At 46.4% G+C, this 19,289-nt stretch overlaps 1 protein-coding gene and 1 pseudogene across 5 annotated transcripts in view; one reads left to right on the forward strand and one right to left on the reverse strand.

Annotated features, from left to right (window-relative positions):
• Nucleotides 1-170: 170 nt before the first annotated feature.
• On the reverse strand, nucleotides 171-9,985 carry LOC146685439 (uncharacterized; annotated as a pseudogene).
• Nucleotides 9,986-11,312: 1,327 nt separating this feature from the next.
• Nucleotides 11,313-19,289, forward strand: part of ubr2 (ubiquitin protein ligase E3 component n-recognin 2) — a 59,280-nt gene continuing 51,303 nt past the window's right edge. For 3 of the 5 annotated variants that reach the window (XM_085441911.1, XM_085441909.1, XM_085441910.1), the window contains exon 1: nucleotides 11,314-11,441. In XM_085441911.1, coding sequence (XP_085298037.1) covers nucleotides 11,361-11,441 — 81 coding nt within the window. In that variant the 5' untranslated portion in view covers nucleotides 11,314-11,360. Of the gene's footprint in view, nucleotides 11,442-19,289 lie in introns of all 5 variants that reach the window. The other 2 variants (XM_085441907.1, XM_085441908.1) reach the window with 1 other exon arrangement.

Genomic DNA, 19,289 nt, shown 5'->3' on the forward strand with positions numbered 1-19,289 from the left:
TAATAATCTGAGTCCGTTTAGATCTTTTTTTTTTTTTTTTTTTTGCCTGTCCCGTTTGGCTCTTTTGCCATCAGAATTGTTGTCTAAAGGCAAAGAAAGATGCCCAACGGATTTACTTTACCAAATTGACCATCCCAGCCTTGCCGTAATGGTCTATTTGATTCACCTTTTATTGTTCATTTTATTTTCATTTACTGAATACGGGACAGACTTGACTGGGGGAAAGAAGGGGAGAAAGAAAGAGGGAAAGAGAAACAGCTGAGAAGAGGGACGGGGGAGAAGGGCAAAAGACAAAAACCAACAGAATGAGCAGAAAAAAAAAAGAAGAAAAAAAATGCATATATCAATCACCTGGGTCACCTGCTGAGAAAGTTTAGATCATTTAAAACGTTAGGTACTCATCAGAAATTCACGAGCTTACAGAGAAGTGTCCACACAGGTCGCCATCTTGGCTCCTCCAGCAACTGATATAAGATGCCATAAGCTGAACACAGCTTCAACCGTCTGTTTGTTGAAAAATAGTAACGGACTGCATTTTCTTGTTAGTAACTTTAACGGCGTTGTAACAATAGGAATAGTAATTAGTTAGATTACTCGTTACTGAAAAAAGTAACGCCGTTTGTAACGCCGTTAATTGTAATGCAGTTATTCCCATCACTGATTATTAGAGAGGCACTGGGTTTTTACATTTGTATTGATCCGTATTTGATCTGTTGATTGTCATCACAATAATCGGCCTGTCTGGCTCCATTTTCATTCACTTGTGATGAAAATGGACCAAAACAGAATAACTGACACACCACACTAACGATACTATGAGGTGACGTTATACCCACTAAAACAATCATAAAATGTTGTATTATTACTGTTAACCATTCCTCGCCGTCAGTCCCTTGACCGTGGTCGGGAGACGCGAGGGGAGATGCTTCCTCCAGGGCCGAAGTTTGTCCTCCTTCGGGGTTAACTCCCTTCACTTTTGTGGAGTAGTGAGGCAGACAGAAATCAGCCGAGGCACCGGAGAGTACTGAAGAGATGAGGCTTTAATAACAGTACTGCACACTTCGAAAACACACTGCATAGCCTGTAGCCCGTTAGAACGCTGCTCCCGGCCGCCCTCTCTACCCATGACACACTCTCTCCATTTTTATTTTTAGATAAAAGTGTTAGCCATTACCGCATATAAGGTGAGGTATAGTATCAACGAGTGCACTTCAGTGACAAAGAGGTTGGCTCAAGTAAGGTGTACATACATGTGCAAAATAAAGCATTTCAAGTGCTGTTAAGTAGAAAAGAAATTACACAACTGTAACTATTACATGGCGACCGGGAATAACTAACTTATCCTAGCATCTAGGAAGGCACAAATACAAATGGTTAAGTGCATGTAGATAACCCCGTAGGTCCTTCAGATACTTTACTCACTTTTGTTTTTAAATGTAAACACTGGAACAATGAAAAATATAGCTCTTTTAAACCATTGTAGCTAACAGTGTAGGAGGCTGAAACGATTTAAACTTGAACTGAATCTTCAGTCCTACTTGGAACTGTCCATGGTAGGTAAACCAAGCTAAGTGATCCACACTCCATACCGATCTGGAGCTCTGCGCCGATGAGTTGGTCGCTGAAACTGCTGGCCCGGGTGGTCTGGCTCACCCACCACACCCCCACCATTCTCATGGTCTACATGGGAAGGGGACAATGGGACAACCACAACCAGAGCGGGATCAGCTGCAACTGAGACAGAAGGCTGAGAGGAGCTGGGGCCATTGCCAGTTGCAGTAGAGAACAGACTGTCTAGACCCAGATCACGGTCTGCTTGGTCATCCTCTAAAGCTGGTGGTGGGACCTCTGTAGGGGACCACTGATGAGCTTGATCAAGGACCCAGGTATTGTCCAGTGGCTCGCGGCAGCGATAATGCTTTAGCTGGTCATGGTGGACAACTTTCACTTTAGACCTTGGGTTCTTCTGGATCCGATAAACTAGGTCATCCAATTGCCCCAGGACAAAGAATGGTCCTTCATATGATGGGAGGAACTTTCTGACGTGACGTGTTCCTTTGATGAGATACCACACAGGATCTCCAGTCTTATACTGTGTGTGGCAACAGTTCTTGTCGTATTGCCTTTTTGCACGCTTGACTGACTCACCCAGGGCTTCCCTGGCAATGAGGTGGGCCAGCTCCAGCCGCTCACGCATTTGCTGCACATACTCTGGAGCTGAGGGTTGGTTGTCTGGATCAGGAGGTAGACCTGCGACAAGGTCCACTGGCTCACTCAGTTCGCGGCCAAACATCATGAAGTTCGGGGTGAAACCTGTAGCACTGTGTTTGGTCACCCTGTAGGCCATAACAGCGTACGGGATCATCAGGTCCCAGTCCCAATGGCAACGCTCTGCTGTGGAGGCCAGGATCTTCTGGAGAGTGGCATTGAAACGTTCAACCTGGCCATCTGACTGGGGTCGGAATGGCGTTGTATGAGTCTTATCTATGCCAAACAAACTGCACACCCCCTGGTACACATTAGATTCAAAATTGCGTCCCTGGTCACTGTGCAGTGCTTGAGGTATCCCGTAGCGGCACACCCACTCAGATGCAACGACCTCGGCAACGGTTGCAGCCCGTTCATCTGGGATAGGAAAGGCTTCGGTCCACTTTGTAAAGTAGTCACAAGCACATATTGGCTTCTGCGCTCCGTCTCATTCAGTGGTCCCATAATGTCCAGCGCAACGCGCTCCATTGGGGCTCCTACCCGGACAGTTCCCATCGGAGCTTGCGGTGACATGTCTGTTCTAGTGTGCATTGTCTGTTCTGAGATGTCTGTGTTGGTAGGAGTGTTTTGACATAAAATGTCTGACTTTGTAAGAGCAGTTTGGTCTAAAGTCTTTGTTTCTGGTGTAGTGGTGTTATGACTTACCCCCACTAGACACACCGCTGTAGTAGCCGGTTGTCCCTCCACCCTCACCGGACTCAGCAACAGGGAGCTGGTGTCAGAGTCCAACTCGCATTGGACTGCCTGATGACTGGTCCCCCCGAGATGCTTGGGGGGGTCCTGCACTCTGCATGGACAGGACTGGCGACAGGGTCTTCTGGAGAGGCTATCAGCATTGGTGTGCACTCGACCTGGACGGTGGATGATCTCAAAGTTGTACTCAGCAAGCTTCTCGAGCCATCGAGCTAATTGTCCCTCTGGCTCTTTCATTTTTGTTAGCCACCGTAGACTGCTGTGGTCTGTGCGCACTTTGAAAGGCCATCCAAGGAGGTACTGGCGAAAATGGGACGTGAAATCCACGACGGCTAGTAGTTCACATCGTGTGGTGCAGTAGTTTTGTTCAGTTCTTGATAGCTTACGACTGTCATATGCCAGCACACGTTCCACGCCCTGTTGCATCTGTGACAGCACCGCGCCGATGCCAGTGTCGCTGGCATCAGTGTCTAGTGTCATTTCTCCCTGGTCAAGTGGATAGCCAAGAACAGGGGCAGAGGTGAGTCGACACTTCAGCTTGTCGAAAGCTGCTTGGTGCTCAGCATGCCACTGAAAATGTGCATTCTTCTTGGTCAGGTTGTGCAGGGGTTGGGCTATAGAGGCAAAATCTTTCACGAACCGGCGATAATATGAGGCCAGGCCGATGAAGCGTCTGACCTCCTGGATGGACGTAGGTGTGGGCCACATCTGAACTTTTTGAACTTTGCTGGGGTCGGTAGCCACACCATGCTCGGATACCACATGGCCAAGATAAGCAACTTCGCGGCGAAAGAGGCAGCATTTGGCAGGTTTCAGTTTCAAGTTAGCTTGTTGAAGTCTATAGAATACCTGGCCAAGCCGTTGCAGCATCCCCGACACATCCTTAGCCAGTACGATGATGTCGTCCAAGTAGACCAGGCAGGTCTCCCACTGCATGCCAGCCAGGATGCGGTCCATCAGCCACTGGAACGTTGCCGGGGCATTGCATAGTCCAAATGGCATGACGTTCCACTCAAAGAGGCCTGTCCTAGTGCAGAAAACGGCGGCCCTGCGTGCTCTAGGTGTCAGCTCAACCTGCCAGTAGCCTGATGCGAGGTCTAATGTGCTGAACCATCTGGCAGTTGAGAGTGTCCAGCGTGTCCTGGATGCGGGGCAGCCGGTAGGCGTCTGTTATAGTGTGGTCATTGAGAGCCCTGTAGTCAATGCAGAGACGGTATGTCCCATCTTTCTTACGCACCATAACGATGGGCGAGGCCCAGCTGCTGCAGCTGCGTTGGGCGAAACCGCTCTGTAGAATGTCTTTGTTTCAAGATGGCCCCGAGTATGGCAGCCTCGTCGCGAGCTCCCCCAAGCAACGGCTTTCTTCTGTGTTTAATTTTACTTTTCCTTTATTTTTTCACGAGCAGCACTTGTCTCCTTGTGTACGACCGACAAACCTTACTGGACATAAAAGACGGTCTTTCTTATAACTTTCCGGAGTTCAAGTTTTGCAACACGGACGCTCCGTTTGCAGACCCCCCATTCATCTCACCTGAGACGCCTTTGTTCTCTGGCCCTGGAGGCCGCAAACGCTGACGCAGAGGGAGAAGATCTGGCGTTCTGGTTCGACTGAGACGGCGCACTTACAGACCACCGTTACCCAGTTTATTACTGGCTAATATGCAGTCTCTGGAGAACAAGCTGTGCGAGCTTCGGGCACGGATCTCATTCCAGCGAGAGATGCGGGACTGCTGCGTGATCTGCCTCACAGAAACCTGGCTATCGGACAAAGTACCGGACTCCGCAATACAACTGCCGGGGTTCTCTGTGCACCGCGCGGACAGGTCACAGGATCTTACTGGGAAAAGCAGAGGCGGTGGTGTGTGTTTCATGATCAACAACAGCTGGTGTGATTATGCGAACGTGCACCCGGTCAAATCCTTCTGCTCACCGGACCTGGAGTACCTGATGATTAAGTGCCGGCCATTCTGGCTACCGAGGGAATTTACAGCAGTGATTATTACGGCTGTTTACATTCCCCCACAAGCCGACACTGACCGTGCACTCAGGGAACTGTACAGCGCGATCAGCAGCGAGGAAACCGCACACCCAGAGGCAGTGTTTATCACAGCCGGAGACTTTAATAAGGGAAACCTGAAGAAAGTCTCACCAAAACTCCATCAACACATCCTTTTCAACACACGTGGAAACCGGCTACTTGACCACTGTTACACCTCCTTCCGGGATGCGTACAAAGCCCTCCCCCGCGCCCCATTCGGCCAATCAGATCACTGCTCCATCCTGCTCCTGCCCGCCTACAGGCAGAAGCTGAAACAGGAAGCTCCAACCCGGAGGGCGGTGCACTGTTGGACGGACCAATCGGAGTCTGCGCTGCGGGACTGTTTTGATCACGCGGACTGGGAAATGTTTCACGTGGCCGCCAGAGACATTGATGAATACACAGACTCAGTCTGCGGATTTATCAGGAAATGCGTGGAAGATGTCGTCCCATCCAGAACAGTCAAATCCTTCCCAAATCAAAAACCCTGGATTAACGGAGATGTTCGCGCGGCACTGGCGGCACGGAACACCGCCTTTGCCTCCGCGAACACATCGGACTACAAACACGCACATTACCAACTCCGGAAGACGATCAAAGCAGCCAAACGTGAGTACAGGGACAGGGTGGAGCAACAGTTTGACAACCCTCGGAGTATGTGGCAGGGACTAAACACGATCACAGACTTTAGAGGGAAAACCAGCACACCGCAGACCACGGCCTCTCTGTGTGAGGATCTAAACGTATTCTACGCTAGATTCGACACAGCGAACACCATGAGACCGGACAGTGTGCGCACCGCGGATGACGTCAGTGCGCACACTGTGTCTGAGGAGGATGCGCGGAAGTGCTTCAGGAAGGTGAACGCACGCAAAGCTACTGGTCCGGACGGGATTCCCGGCCGCGTCCTCAGGTCATGCGCGGCTCAGCTGGCTGGAGTGTTCACGCACATCTTCAACCTTTCCCTCTCTCTGTCTGTAGTCCCAGCCTGCTTCAAAATGGCCACCATCGTCCCTGTACCCTCCACCATCTCCTCATTGAACGACTGGCGACCTGTAGCCCTGACCCCCATCGTAAGCAAATGCTTCGAGAAGCTGGTCAGGGACTTCATCTGCTCTGCACTACCTGACTCACTGGACCCTCTACAGTTTGCATACCGCCACAACAGGTCCACTGATGATGCCATAGCCCTGACACTACACACTGCCCTGTCACACCTGGAGAAGAGAGACACGTATGTGAGGATGCTGTTTGTAGATTACAGCTCAGCATTCAATACCATCGTTCCCTCGAAGCTGGACAGGAAACTGCAGGATCTAGGACTGAGCAGCTCCCTCTGCAGCTGGATCCTTAGCTTCCTGTCTGACAGACGCCAGGTGGTCAGACTGGGCAGCATCACCTCATCCCCCATCACACTGAACACTGGTGCTCCACAGGGGTGTGTACTGAGCCCTCTCCTGTACTCACTCTACACCTACGACTGCACAGCCACTAACAGCTCCAACATCATTGTGAAGTTTGCGGACGACACTACAGTGGTGGGTCTTATCACCAACGGTGATGAGACGGCTTACAGGGAGGAGGTCAGCGCCCTGACCCACTGGTGTCAAGACAACCATCTCACCCTCAACGTCGCAAAGACAAAGGAGTTGATAGTGGACTTCCGGAGGTGCAGAGAAGTACACACCCCCATCACCATCAACGGCGCTGCTGTGGAGAGAGTGAGCAGCTTCCGGTTCCTTGGTGTACATCTGGCTGAGGATCTTACGTGGTCAGTACACACAAACAAAACAGTGAAGAAGGCGCAGCAGCGCCTCTTCTTTCTCAGGAGACTGAAAAGATTCGGCATGAGCCCCCGCATCCTCAGGACCTTCTATCACTGTGCCATTGAGAGCATCCTCACTGGATGCATCACCACCTGGTATGGCAACAGCACCGCCTACAACTGCAAAGCTCTCCAGCGAGTAGTGCGGTGCTCTGAACGGATAATTGGAGGTGAGCTTCCCTCCCTCCAAGACATCTACAGGAAGCGGTGCCTGAGGAAAGCGGGGAGGATCATCAAGGACTCCAGTCACCCCAGCCATAAACTGTTCAGACTGCTTCCATCAGGAAGGAGGTTCTGCAGCATCCGGTCCCGTACCAGCAGACTGAGAGACAGCTTTTTCCATCAGGCCATCAGACTGCTGAACACTTCATAGACACCTCAGCTTCACTACTGGAACTTCAACATTATGCACTCCACACTGTATATAAATGCCACTTGTTTTGCACATATTCAACTCTGTATATTTTATATATTTTATTATTATTATTATTATTTTTTTTTTTTTACTATTTAATTTGTAAAAATGTGTATACACAGACACACACACGTAGGAAAATATTTAGTATACACATCCAGAAATGCACACACTATTATATATTGTACATATATTTATTAGTTTCAGGTTGGCCATTCTTGTATTTTGCTCGTTTGTCTTGTTGTGTTTGCACATCTCTGTTGCTTGTGGGGCTCGCACACAAGAATTTCACTCGCATGTGCTGTACCAATGTACCTGCACATGTGATGTGACAATAAAAGTGATTTGATTTGATTTGATAGATCTGCTGATTAGCATTTTGCTGCTTTTCCCCTGCCATTCTTCGTGGATTTTGTTTGACTGGGGCACCAGGACGGGTTATGATGTCATGCTGCACAAGGCTGGTTCGGCCCAGGTCAGCAGGCCCTGTAGAAAACACATGTCCATAAGTGCAAAGCAAGCGTTTCAGTTGGAGCTGTTCATAGTCATTGAGGTCTGTGGAGCTCTGGGCATAGAGCTCCTGCAGGTGCAGAGGAACCACAGGAGGGCTGGTCAGAGAGTCTGCAGCTGGGGAGACCATGGAGGGTTCCACAGTCTCAGCTGGCTGGAGGAGCCCGGCAATGGATCCCGCCTTAATTGTTACTGCTTTATTGCCAAGGTTAAAAAGGCGAAGTGGGACAGCTTTAGAAGGCTGTGCGTTGACTAGGACTCTGGCGATAAGTACTTTGTGCTTCTCAACAAAACCTTTGGTGGGACTAAGCATCATGTCACCTCGAGCTGCTGCACCAGGATGCACATTGCCTTTCACCATATACTCTTGCCCCGGTTCCACCACCACAGTACTAGCTATTCTCACTGCATGTGACTTTGTACTGGCTTCGGTTTGGTAGTCGAGCACCTCTTCACCGAACAGAATGATGCGGCGTTTGCCGAAATCAAGACGTGCTTCAGCTTGAGTGAGGAAGGGATGCCCAAGCAGCACCTCATTTCCTGCTATATCTGCCACCAGGAAATCAACATCCACCTGTCGATTGTTGATATTGACAGGTATCTGGGCTTCACCTAGCACCGGCACGTCCCCAGGTCCCACACCAAGCAAGGTCTCAACAACTGAGGGCTGTAGTGGTGGTCTCACGTCTGGGTGGATGGAGTTGTAGTAGGGCAGCAGCAGCACGCTCCTCCGGGCTCCACTGTCCAAAACAGCACATACCTCCACTTCGTAGAGGCGCATGGGGATACTCATTTCTTGGCTTTGGCACTTAAGGTGGAGCACAGTGGGTTTTGGGCTGTCCCAAGGGCTACTGTTCAATGTTAAGGCCTTGGTGGTTTTGTGAAGGGAAGGGCACTGCTTTTGGACATGGCCCCAACCTTGACAGTTATGGCAGCAAACCCCACTCCTTTTAAAATTTCTGTGATTGTTCGGTGTTGTCGAGGGTGTGTGTGGGACAAAACGATTCGGTGAGGGGCTAGCTGCAGGTGCATGCTCAGCAACAGTCTCATCTTTGTCTTTTTCTCTGACGACAGCAGCTCGGGGCCGGCGTTCAGCTGCGTTACGGGCTCCTTGCTGCATGGCACTGGTTACATAAGATGCAGCCCTTTTAGTGGTTTCGTGTCGGTGGGCTATTTTGTATGCACAGGCAAGTGTGGCTGGGTGCCTCTCTAGCAACTTCTGTACTATTTCTGCATCACCCAGCCCATTGGTGAAAACTTCAACAGCTATAGAGTCTTGTTCAATCTCTGCTCTATTACCATATGCAACAGCCACTTTCCCATAAATGTCATCTCTGAAAACATGCAGGGCCTCACCAGGTTTACGCACTCGCTGCCTCAGTTCTACAGCAACAGCAGCTGCATGGTCAGAAGAAGGGCCATATGCAGTTTCCAGTTCGTCCACCAGGCGGCGGTAATCCCATTTGGATGAGCGGGGATTTCTGTGGATAATGGCCCCTGCTGCTCCAACTAGGCAGAATTTAAGCTGAGTTGTCATTGGTTTTTCTGACCAATAGTTGGCTTCAGCGCAGCTCTTAAACCTGTGCAGAAATTCCTTCCACGGTGTGGTGCCGTCATATTGGCCCGGACGTAGGGTGGGGACTCTCTCTCTAGTGTCACCGTCCTCTTCACTGTCAGGTGGGGGCTGACGGGGCACACAGCGGGTCTTGCCTGGTTTCGAGCGGGGTTTATGCTGTGCAGTGGTTTCCCCATAGCTTATGGCTTCATTAAGGCTACTGGAAGGCATACATTGCATGGGTGTATTTAACATTGCGTTAAACTGAGCCGGTGTGCTGTGTACAAAACTGTCCATGTGAGCGGAGGAAAATGGGTTTGAGTCTGGATAGTGGATTTTCATTTGGGGAGTAGGAGCTGGATAATAGTTCATGCTGCTGCCCGTGTTTCCCTCACGGCTGTAGCTGCGGCATTCAGCTTCAACGAAGGGATTCGTGCGGGAAAACTGCGGCCGGGCAGGACCATCGGGCGGCGCGAATACACCCTCTCCATTAGCATGTGTGTTAGCACAACTTTCGGCACACAGGAATGGGTTCATATGTTCACATTTAGTCACAGCCCTGTCTCTGTTAGCTTCCCTAATGCTCGCGGCACCCTCGGAGACACTGGTCAGCGATATGAACGGGTTGGAGTAATTGGTCTCAAGTCCGTACTTTTCACAAGAATGGCGAGCAGCGGCCATCGCGAGTTAGCTTAGCTGCGGGCTAATACACTTGTAATTACAGTCACTCGGCTTTATCGTTAGCCGCTTTAGCCTGTCGGTTTTTCTCAGTGCTCACCACTCCTTTGACAACGTGAGAGGGTCCCTTCATGGTCGCCAGTGTTAACCATTCCTCGCCGTCAGTCCCCTGACCGTGGTCGGGAGACGCGAGGGGAGATGCTTCCTCCAGGGCCGAAGTTTGTCCTCCTTCGGGGTTAACTCCCTTCACTTTTGTGGAGTAGTGAGGCAGACAGAAATCAGCCGAGGCACCGGAGAGTACTGAAGAGATGAGGCTTTAATAACAGTACTGCACACTTCGAAAACACACTGCATAGCCTGTAGCCCGTTAGAACGCTGCTCCCGGCCGCCCTCTCTACCCATGACACACTCTCTCCATTTTTCTCTTTCGCTCCCCGCGTTTCCTTCACGCGCATGCTCACACACACATCACATACACTCCTTACTGCACCCAGTCACACACAAGACGGCAATTCCCGCAACATTACTATTGTTATTAATACATTTTGTTCTTATTAAACTGAACTCGTGCCCAGGAGCTAAACGTTTGTGTTCTTTTAATCTGCGAGTTAAAACCAGTGCAGGTGGTGGAAGACAGAAGGACTCTGGCCAAAATAACATCACTGATGGACAGAGTCTCCCACCCTATGCATGTAAATGTTGTTGAACTGCAGAGCTCCTTCAGTGACAGACTGCTGCATCCTAGATGCATGAAGGAGCGTTTCCGCAGGTCCTTCCTCCCTGCAGCTGTCAGACTGTACAATCAGAACTGCTCCCAACAAACATAGATGTTTACATCAATGCTGTAACTGCAATAATTTAATCAACCGATTCGCACTACAACCTGGTTTTCCTCTTACCTGTAGTTATTTTTATTTAATTTTATAACTGTACAGTACTCTGTTTATAGTAACCATTGTCCATGTGTAAATATGTAAGAAAAATTGTGTATGTTTCTGTTCTGTGTACTGTTTGTTTGTATATGTGTCTTTCTGGCTGCTGTTACAACCAAATTTCCCCTTGTGGGACAATTAAAGGATTATTCTATTCTATTCTACTCACATATGTATACATATACACTGTTTTTTATTTTATTCTATTTATTTGATTATTTATTTATTTTCCGCCTTCGTTGTATTGGTTTCTCTTCTTACTTTAGCACCTTTGTGGTTCAGCTACCCAATTTCGCTGTCCAAGAAACTGCACAATGACAATAAAAAGCTCTAAGTCTCTATTCTAAAAACAAACACCGGAAAAAACAACATTGGCCACGCCCCCCATTCTGGTCATTTCCAGTTCCAGGTTCTTCCTGCTCCAGCACCGAGCAGAGGGAGGAAAGATGGCGGCGACCGAGGCTGACAGAGATCCGTCCGCTTTATGCTCGGAGTTCCTGGATTTCTCCGCCAAAGACACCGCGTCGGTAAGTGGCTCCAGGAGCCTTGAGCCCCGCGGACGCTGCGCAGCGTGTCCCGGTGTGTGGCCGAGCTCCGGCCGCTGCTGTCCGCGCGGGTCAGCGATCCGTGGTTGTTTTCATGCTAATGCTAATGGTAACCCTAAAGCGCTACAACTGTGTGTTCACGCCTGTTAGTAACGCTGATTAAGCTGTTAACCCTTTAATGAGACGGTCCTGAGCGCCTGTTTAACGTCAGAATCACCTGGTTGCAGAAGGTCACCTGACCTGAGTACACACAGGTGAACTTGCCTGTGCAATTGTGAGAGAACAGCTGGAGCAGGTGAGCATCTCGGGTGTGTTTGACAGCTGATGGATAGATACATGAGGTTCAGGTAACGGGGTGGAACAGGTCCTGAGAACGCTTAGACCGCTGCACAGGTACGTCTCACATTTAAGTATGTTTCTTTTTCCTACCTACAGCAGGTTGTTTACCTGACTGATCACCTGATTGATCAGGCCTTACAAAGTGTACCCTGACAAATTCTCCTGATGGAGGATTGTTACCTTTACCGCTGATTCTGAGACTCACCTTTATTTTGTCCTGCTGGCTGAACATAGTTGTGCCGCTCTATAAGAACACTACACCTGTGTGTACCTGCTGACCTCATCAACCCAGCAGGTAGTGTAATCACCAGGTGGGCTAAAACTTTGCAGAGGCTGGAGCGGAAATACAAATTTTAATCTAATGAAACACTCAGAAGATCATCAGGTTCTCTGATCGATCAGGCTGCTCACACAGCTCTCAGGACACGGACAGTTTCCAGTCTGACGCAGCAAAGTGTTTGAAATGTGCGCACCTACACACACACACACACACACAAACACAGCCTCACTGCTGCTCTGTCAGCAGCAGCTGTGTTACAGTCAGTCTGAGTTTAACTCTTCATGTTGCTCTAATATTTCAGTCTTAGGCTCTGTTCACACTGCAGGCGAAGGTGCATCAAATACAGCTTTTTTGACCCTATGCGACCCATCTATCCGATCATGGTGTGACAGTGTGAACGGCACAAATCCAATATTTTCAAATCCGATCTGGGTCACTTTCGTATGTGGTACTGAATCCGATACATATCTGATGTTTTAGAAAGCGACTGCTATTTGAATGGTCATGTTGCATTAAATCCGTCTTTTAGAATAGAATAGAATAGAATTCAACTTTATTGTCATTGCACATGCACAGGTACAGGGCAACGAAATACTTGTGTCAAGCCAGCCTCCAATTCGAGACTTGCAGTCAAGCCAGCCTCCAGTTTGTTTTACGTTCCCTGTGTATTCAAAGTATTACGGGAATGGATGTGGAAACCGGATTTCAAAATAAAAGCCAACTTCGAGTGAATTAACAGATATGTTAAGAACATAATAACATATAATTTAGGCTTTTTTTTTTTTTTAATTTTTTTTTTTACAAACTCTAATGTTAGATCTATATGACACAGCCTTGTACCCTAATTGTGCCCTGTCACTATCAAGGCCATCTTATTTTGGATTTCAAAGTAAAAGCCCTGTGAATCTTCATTTTTGAACTACTCTTTCAATGACTTAATAATGCTCTTAAAAGCAAAAGTCGTATTTCCAAATACTATTTGAACTTTATATCAACGCTTTCCAACCACAGTCTTTTTCACAGTGATACCATATCAATATCAAGTCATTCTGATTTTGCTCTCAAAAATAAAAGCCTTTTCAAATTGTCCATAATTGACCTAACTTTCAGTGATTTCAAAATGCTCTAAAAAGGAAAATTCCTGTTTCCACAGGGTAATTCCACCTTAGATCAACAGTATACAGCCCCACAGTGATACCATATCAATATCAAGTCATTCTGATTATGCCTTCCAAAATAAAAGACTTTTTAAATTGTCCATAATTGACCTAACTTTCAGTGATTTCAAAATGCTCTAAAAATGAAAATTCCTGTTTCCACAGTGTAATTCCACTTTAGAGCAACAGTATACAACCTCACGATGTTACCATGTCAATTTCAAGTCAGTCTGATTTTGCCTTTCAAAATAAAAGCTTTTTCAATTTGCCCATATATGACTTACTCTTGGAGCGAATTCAAAATGCTCTAAGATGGAAAATTGCTGTTTCCACAGCATAATTCCACTTTAGATCAATAGTATCCAACCCCACAGTGATACCATATCAATATCAAATCAGTCTGATGTTGCCTTCCAAAATAAGACTTTTCAAATTGCCGATATACGACCTACTCTTTTAAAGAATTCAGAACGCTCTAAAAATGAAAATTGCTCTTTCCACAGGATAATTCCACTTTAGATCAACAGTATCCAACCCGACAGTAAAACCATGTAAATTTCATGTTGGTCTGATTTCGCCTTTCAAATTAATGGCCCGTCGAATTTGTCCATATGTGATATACTCTTTCAATTATTTCAGAATGTTTTAAAAATGAAAATTGCTGTTTCCACGGGATAATTTCACTCAAGATCAACAGTGCACACTATCACGGTGATATCAAGTCAATTTGCCTTTCAAAGTAATGGTCCATTGAAATTGTCCATGTATGACCCACTCTTTCACTGACTTCAGAATCCCATTAAAAGCAAAGTTGCTGTTTCCACAAGATCATTTCACTCTACATTGACAGTATACAACCCCACAGTTTTATCACGTCAGTATCGGAATTATAATTGTTCATTTGGTACTTTTAATAATTAAACGCGGATGCTGTTAACAGGAAAATTACTGTTTCCACTAAGTAATTGGAGTTCATGCAAACCATACACAACCTCTACAGTGGTAACATCTCAATCTCGTTTTGCATTTCAGAGTACAAGCCTTTTGACTTTGTTTATAGGAGATTCTCTTTCCACAACTTCAGAATGGCATTAAATGGAAAGTTCCAGCTTCTATGAATTAATACCAGTTTGTGCCAACACATATCATTGTATATAATCTAACAGTGGAGTTGGTGACCATACTTTTCGGTGACATTAGAATGCTGTTAAATAGGAAAATCCCTGTTCCCATGCAATAATTTTTCCTCTAAATCAATAATATACTCCCTCAAAGTTGTACACTGTGAAAATCAAGTCTTTCTTGTTTTGGATTTAAAAATAATCGCCCTGGAAATGGTTTGCAAGTTGTTTTGTAATTTCTTTATATAGAATGACATCTTTCCACAGACTTGAAATATGAACGTACCATCAATTACAACTTACTGGCGATTTCAGCTTCCTTTTACATCTTCATGATTCGAATTCTGTCATAATCAATTGAGTCTGATTTTGCTTTTCAAAATGAAAACCCAATATGTGTTGAAACAGAAATTTTCATTTTTAAAACATTCTGAAATAATTGAAAGAGTATATCACATATGGACAAATTCGACGGGCCATTAATTTGAAAGGCGAAATCAGATCAACATGAAATTTACATGGTTTTACTGTCGGGTTGGATACTGTTGATCTGGAATGGAATTATGCTGTGGAAACAGCAATTTTCCATCTTAGAGCATTTTGAATTCGCTCCAAGAGTAAGTCATATATGGGCAAATTGAAAAAGCTTTTATTTTGAAAAGCAAAATCAGACTGACTTGAAATTGACATGGTAACATCGTGAGGTTGTATACGGTTGACCTAAAGTGGAATTACCCTGTGGAAACAGAAATTTTCCATTTTAGAGCATTTTGAAATCACTGAAAGTTAGGTAAATTATGGGCATTTTCAACAGGCCTTTATTTTGGAAGGCATAATCAGAATTACTTGAAATTAATATGGTAACATCGTGAGGTTGTATACGGTTGACCTAAAGTGAAATTATCCTGTGGAAACAGCAATTTTCATTTTTAGAGCATTTTGAAATCTTTAAAATAGTGGGTCGTATCTTGGCAATTTGAAAAGTCTTTTATTTTGGAAGGCAAAATCAGAATGACTTGATATTGATATGGTATCACTGTGGGGTTGTATACTGTTGATCTAACATGGATTCATCCTGTGGAAATAGCAAAATTCTGTTTAAGACCATTTTGAAATCGTTAAAAAAGTAGGTCGTATATGCTCAATTTGAAAGGGCTTTTATTTTTGAGAGCATAATCAGAATGACTTGATATTGATATGGTATCACTGTGGGGCTGTATACTGTTGATCTAAGGTGGAATTACCCTGTGGAAACAGGAATTTTCCTTTTTAGAGCATTTTGAAATCACTGAAAGTTAGGTCAATTATGGACAATTTGAAAAGGCTTTTATTTTTGAGAGCAAAATCAGAATGACTTGATATTGATATGGTATCACTGTGAAAAAGACTGTGGTTGGAAAGTGTTGATATAAAGTTCAAATAGTATTTGGAAATACGACTTTTGCTTTTAAGAGCATTATTAAGTCATTGAAAGAGTAGTTCAAAAATGAAGATTCACAGGGCTTTTACTTTGAAATCCAAAATAAGATGGCCTTGATAGTGACAGGGCACAATTAGGGTACAAGGCTGTGTCATATAGATCTAACATTAGAGTTTGTGTAAAAAAAAAAAAAAAAAAAAAAAAGCCTAAATTATATGTTATGTTCTTAACATATCTGTTAATTCACTCGAAGTTGGCTTTTATTTTGAAATCCGGTTTCCACATCCATTCCCATAATACTTTGAATACACAGGGAACGTAAAACAAACTGGAGGCTGGCTTGACTGCGAGTCTCGAATTGGAGGCTGGCTTGACACCAGTACCACAATGCAGTTTGCATCCATCCAGAAGTGCTTTAGTGATATAGATATATTACAATATATATTAGCAATAGTATAGATATGTAGGTATATTACAGAAATGGGTCTATTATGGTATGTTATAATGTACACGGTATGAAGTATGTTGTGAATATTCGTACTGTAATGTACAGGCTGTAGTGAGTACAAGCTATGTACAGGCTATGAACAGGATATAACTATGAAAAACTATACAGAATATGAAATAAATAACTTTACAGAAATCTGAGATATACAGCTATACAGAAGTGGGAACTATGCAAGTTGTAAACAGTTGTAGAATTAAAAATTATCGAATGTACAGAATGATTATTTACACAGAGCTATACAGTAGTGCAGTTAAGATAAGTGAGGGTGTGGATAGTTTCTACAGAGGCTATATAAAGTGCTAGTGGTTGTGAGTGGTGGTTCAGTCCATGTTATTATTGTGTGTTTGAGGGTACAGTTGTCCATTGTGGGTGTGTGTGTGTATGTTCAGTCCAGTTCAGGAGTCTGACAGCTGTGGGGAAGAAGCTGTTCCGGTACCTGGTGCCCTCTGGGAGGCTCCTGTAGCGCCTCCCAGAGGGCAGGAGGGTGAAGAGTCCATGTGATGGGTGACTGGGGTCTTTGATGATTTTCCCAGCCCTTTTCAGACACCGCTTCCTATAGATGTCTTTTATGGCAGGAAGTTGTGCTCCGGCGATGCGCTGGGCAGTTTTCACGACCCTCTGCAACGCCTTCCGGTCCGAGGCAGAGCAGTTCCCGTACCAGACTGTTATACAGTTGGTCAGGATGCTCTCGATGGTGCAACGATAGAAGTTCACCAGGATGTCTGAGGACAGGTGGTTCTTCCTCAGAGTCCTCAAGAAGAAGAGGCGCTGGTGAGCCTTCTTGACCAGCTTGGAGCAGTTGGTCGTCCAGGTGAGATCCTCGGAGATGTGGACTCCCAGGAACTTGAAGCTGCTCACACGCTCCACAGCCGTCCCCTTAATGTGGATGGGTGGATGTGGGTCAGCATTCCTCCTGTAGTCCACGATGAGCTCCTTGGTCTTCTCGGTGTTAAGCAGCAGGTTGTTTCTGTCGCACCACTCAGCCAGACGATCCACCTCCTCCCTGTAGGCGGCCTCATCGTTGTCACTGATGAGGCCAATCACCGTGGTGTCATCTGCAAACTTAATGATGGTGTTGGAACCATCAGCAGGTCTGCAGTCGTGGGTGAAGAGGGAGTAGAGGAAAGGGCTCATCACACAGCCTTGTGGTACACCGGTGTTCATCGTGATTGTAGATGAGCAGCGGTTATCCAGCCGGACATGTTGGGGGCGGTTGGTCAGGAAGTCCAGTAACCATTTGCAGATGAGGGAACTGATGCCCAGGTCTGTCAGTTTCCTGATGAGTTGTGAGGGGTGGATTGTATTGAATGCTGAACTGAAGTCTATAAACAGCATTCTGGCGTAGGTGCTGTTGTTGTCCAGGTGTGAGAGGACAGAGTGCAGTGCGATGGAGACTGCATCCTCTGTGCTCCTGTTCTGGCGGTATGTGAATTGGTGGGGGTCCAGGGTGGGGGGGAGACAGGATTTGAAGTGTGCTAGGACCAGCTGCTCTAAGCACTTAGTGATGATGGGGGTGAGTGCTACTGGGCGGTAGTCATTGAGGCAAGATGGGTTGGAGTTTTTGGGTATCGGGACGATGGAGGTGGATTTGAAGCAGGCCGGTACCACAGCGTGGGCCAAGGACAGGTTGAATATGTCTGTGAGCACTCCTGCAAGCTCCCCAGAACACGCTCTGAGAACACGCCCGGGGATGCCATCAGGACCTGCAGCCTTGTGGACATTGATCCTGCTCAGCACCGCTCCTACATCGGTGGGGGAGAGAGTCAGAGGTTGGTGGTCTGGCGTCATGTCTGCTTTGGTTGTGGTTGTGGGGTTCCCTCGCTCAAAACGAGCATAAAAGTTGTTGAGCTCGTTGAGGAAGGAGACATCAGAGGATGCGGGGGAGGGTTTGGTGGTCCTGTAGTCTGTAATGGTCTGGAGTCCTTGCCACATTCGTCGGGGGTTGGAGTTGGAGAAGTGTTCTTCTACCTTCTTTTTGTAATGGTGTTTGGCTTTTTTGATGCCCTTCTTTAGATTAGCCCTGGCTGTGCTGTAGGCGTGTGCATCTCCTGACCTAAAGGCAGTGTTGCGGGCCTTCAGGAGGAGACGAACATCCCAGTTCATCCAAGGCTTCTGGTTGGGGTACATGGTGATCCGTTTCTGGGAGGTGACACTATCTGTGGTTTCGGAGATGTAATCCAGTACAGATGTACTGGTCCAGGTCTGTGTGGGTGAACATATTCCAGTCTGTGTTTTTAAATCTGTCCTGGAGCACTGCGTCTGTCCCCTCTGGCCACACTTTAATTGTCCTCACAGCAGGTTTCACACGTTGGATGAGTGGTGAATACCTAGGTGTGAGGAACAGGGAGAGATGGTTACGTCGCTGACACAAGACAGACGCCAATTATCAGCGCCGGAGAAGACATCGTGAACGCTTCCTGGGCATCCAGTGAAACTGTTGGGAAGACAATGTTGGAGAAACATGAACATTTTATTTGTACTGTATATTCTGCAGATTCTGACAGAAATCTGCAGCTATCCTTTGAAGCACCGCTCCTCTAAAACAGCAATAAGGATCATTATTAGGCCAAATGTAGATAACAAAATAACTTTATAACTTAAAGCAAAATTGGGAAACGTAAAGCCCGAAACAGTCAAACAACACTGGTTGCTCTGGGTCTAAACAGAGCGTGTTGTGTGTGACGTCTTCTGTTGCGCATGCGGGCCACTTTGAGGGTTCACACTAGATCGGAATTGAGCATTAAGACCTGCAGTGTGAACGTAGCCTTAGTTTCTAAAGTCAGCTGTTTTGCTGTCACTACACTTGAATCCAGGTTTGATTGGTTCAATGCTGAGAGCCCCGCCCCTTTCATATGAACACATAAAGCACTTTGAGTAGAAAAGCACTATGTAAGAACCAGTCCATTTACAATTTACCAAACTAGTCACAATCGTTGACGGCTAATTCAATAGTCGACGCGTCGTTTGAATCTTTGTAAAATCCTGAAAGACGCAGGCATAAGTAG

The sequence above is a fragment of the Copadichromis virginalis genome, linkage group LG19 (assembly GCF_057382275.1).
Source record: "Copadichromis virginalis isolate Kocher_CV1m ecotype Utaka linkage group LG19, C_Virginalis_male_GT1.1, whole genome shotgun sequence".
NCBI classification, from domain to species: domain Eukaryota; kingdom Metazoa; phylum Chordata; class Actinopteri; order Cichliformes; family Cichlidae; genus Copadichromis; species Copadichromis virginalis.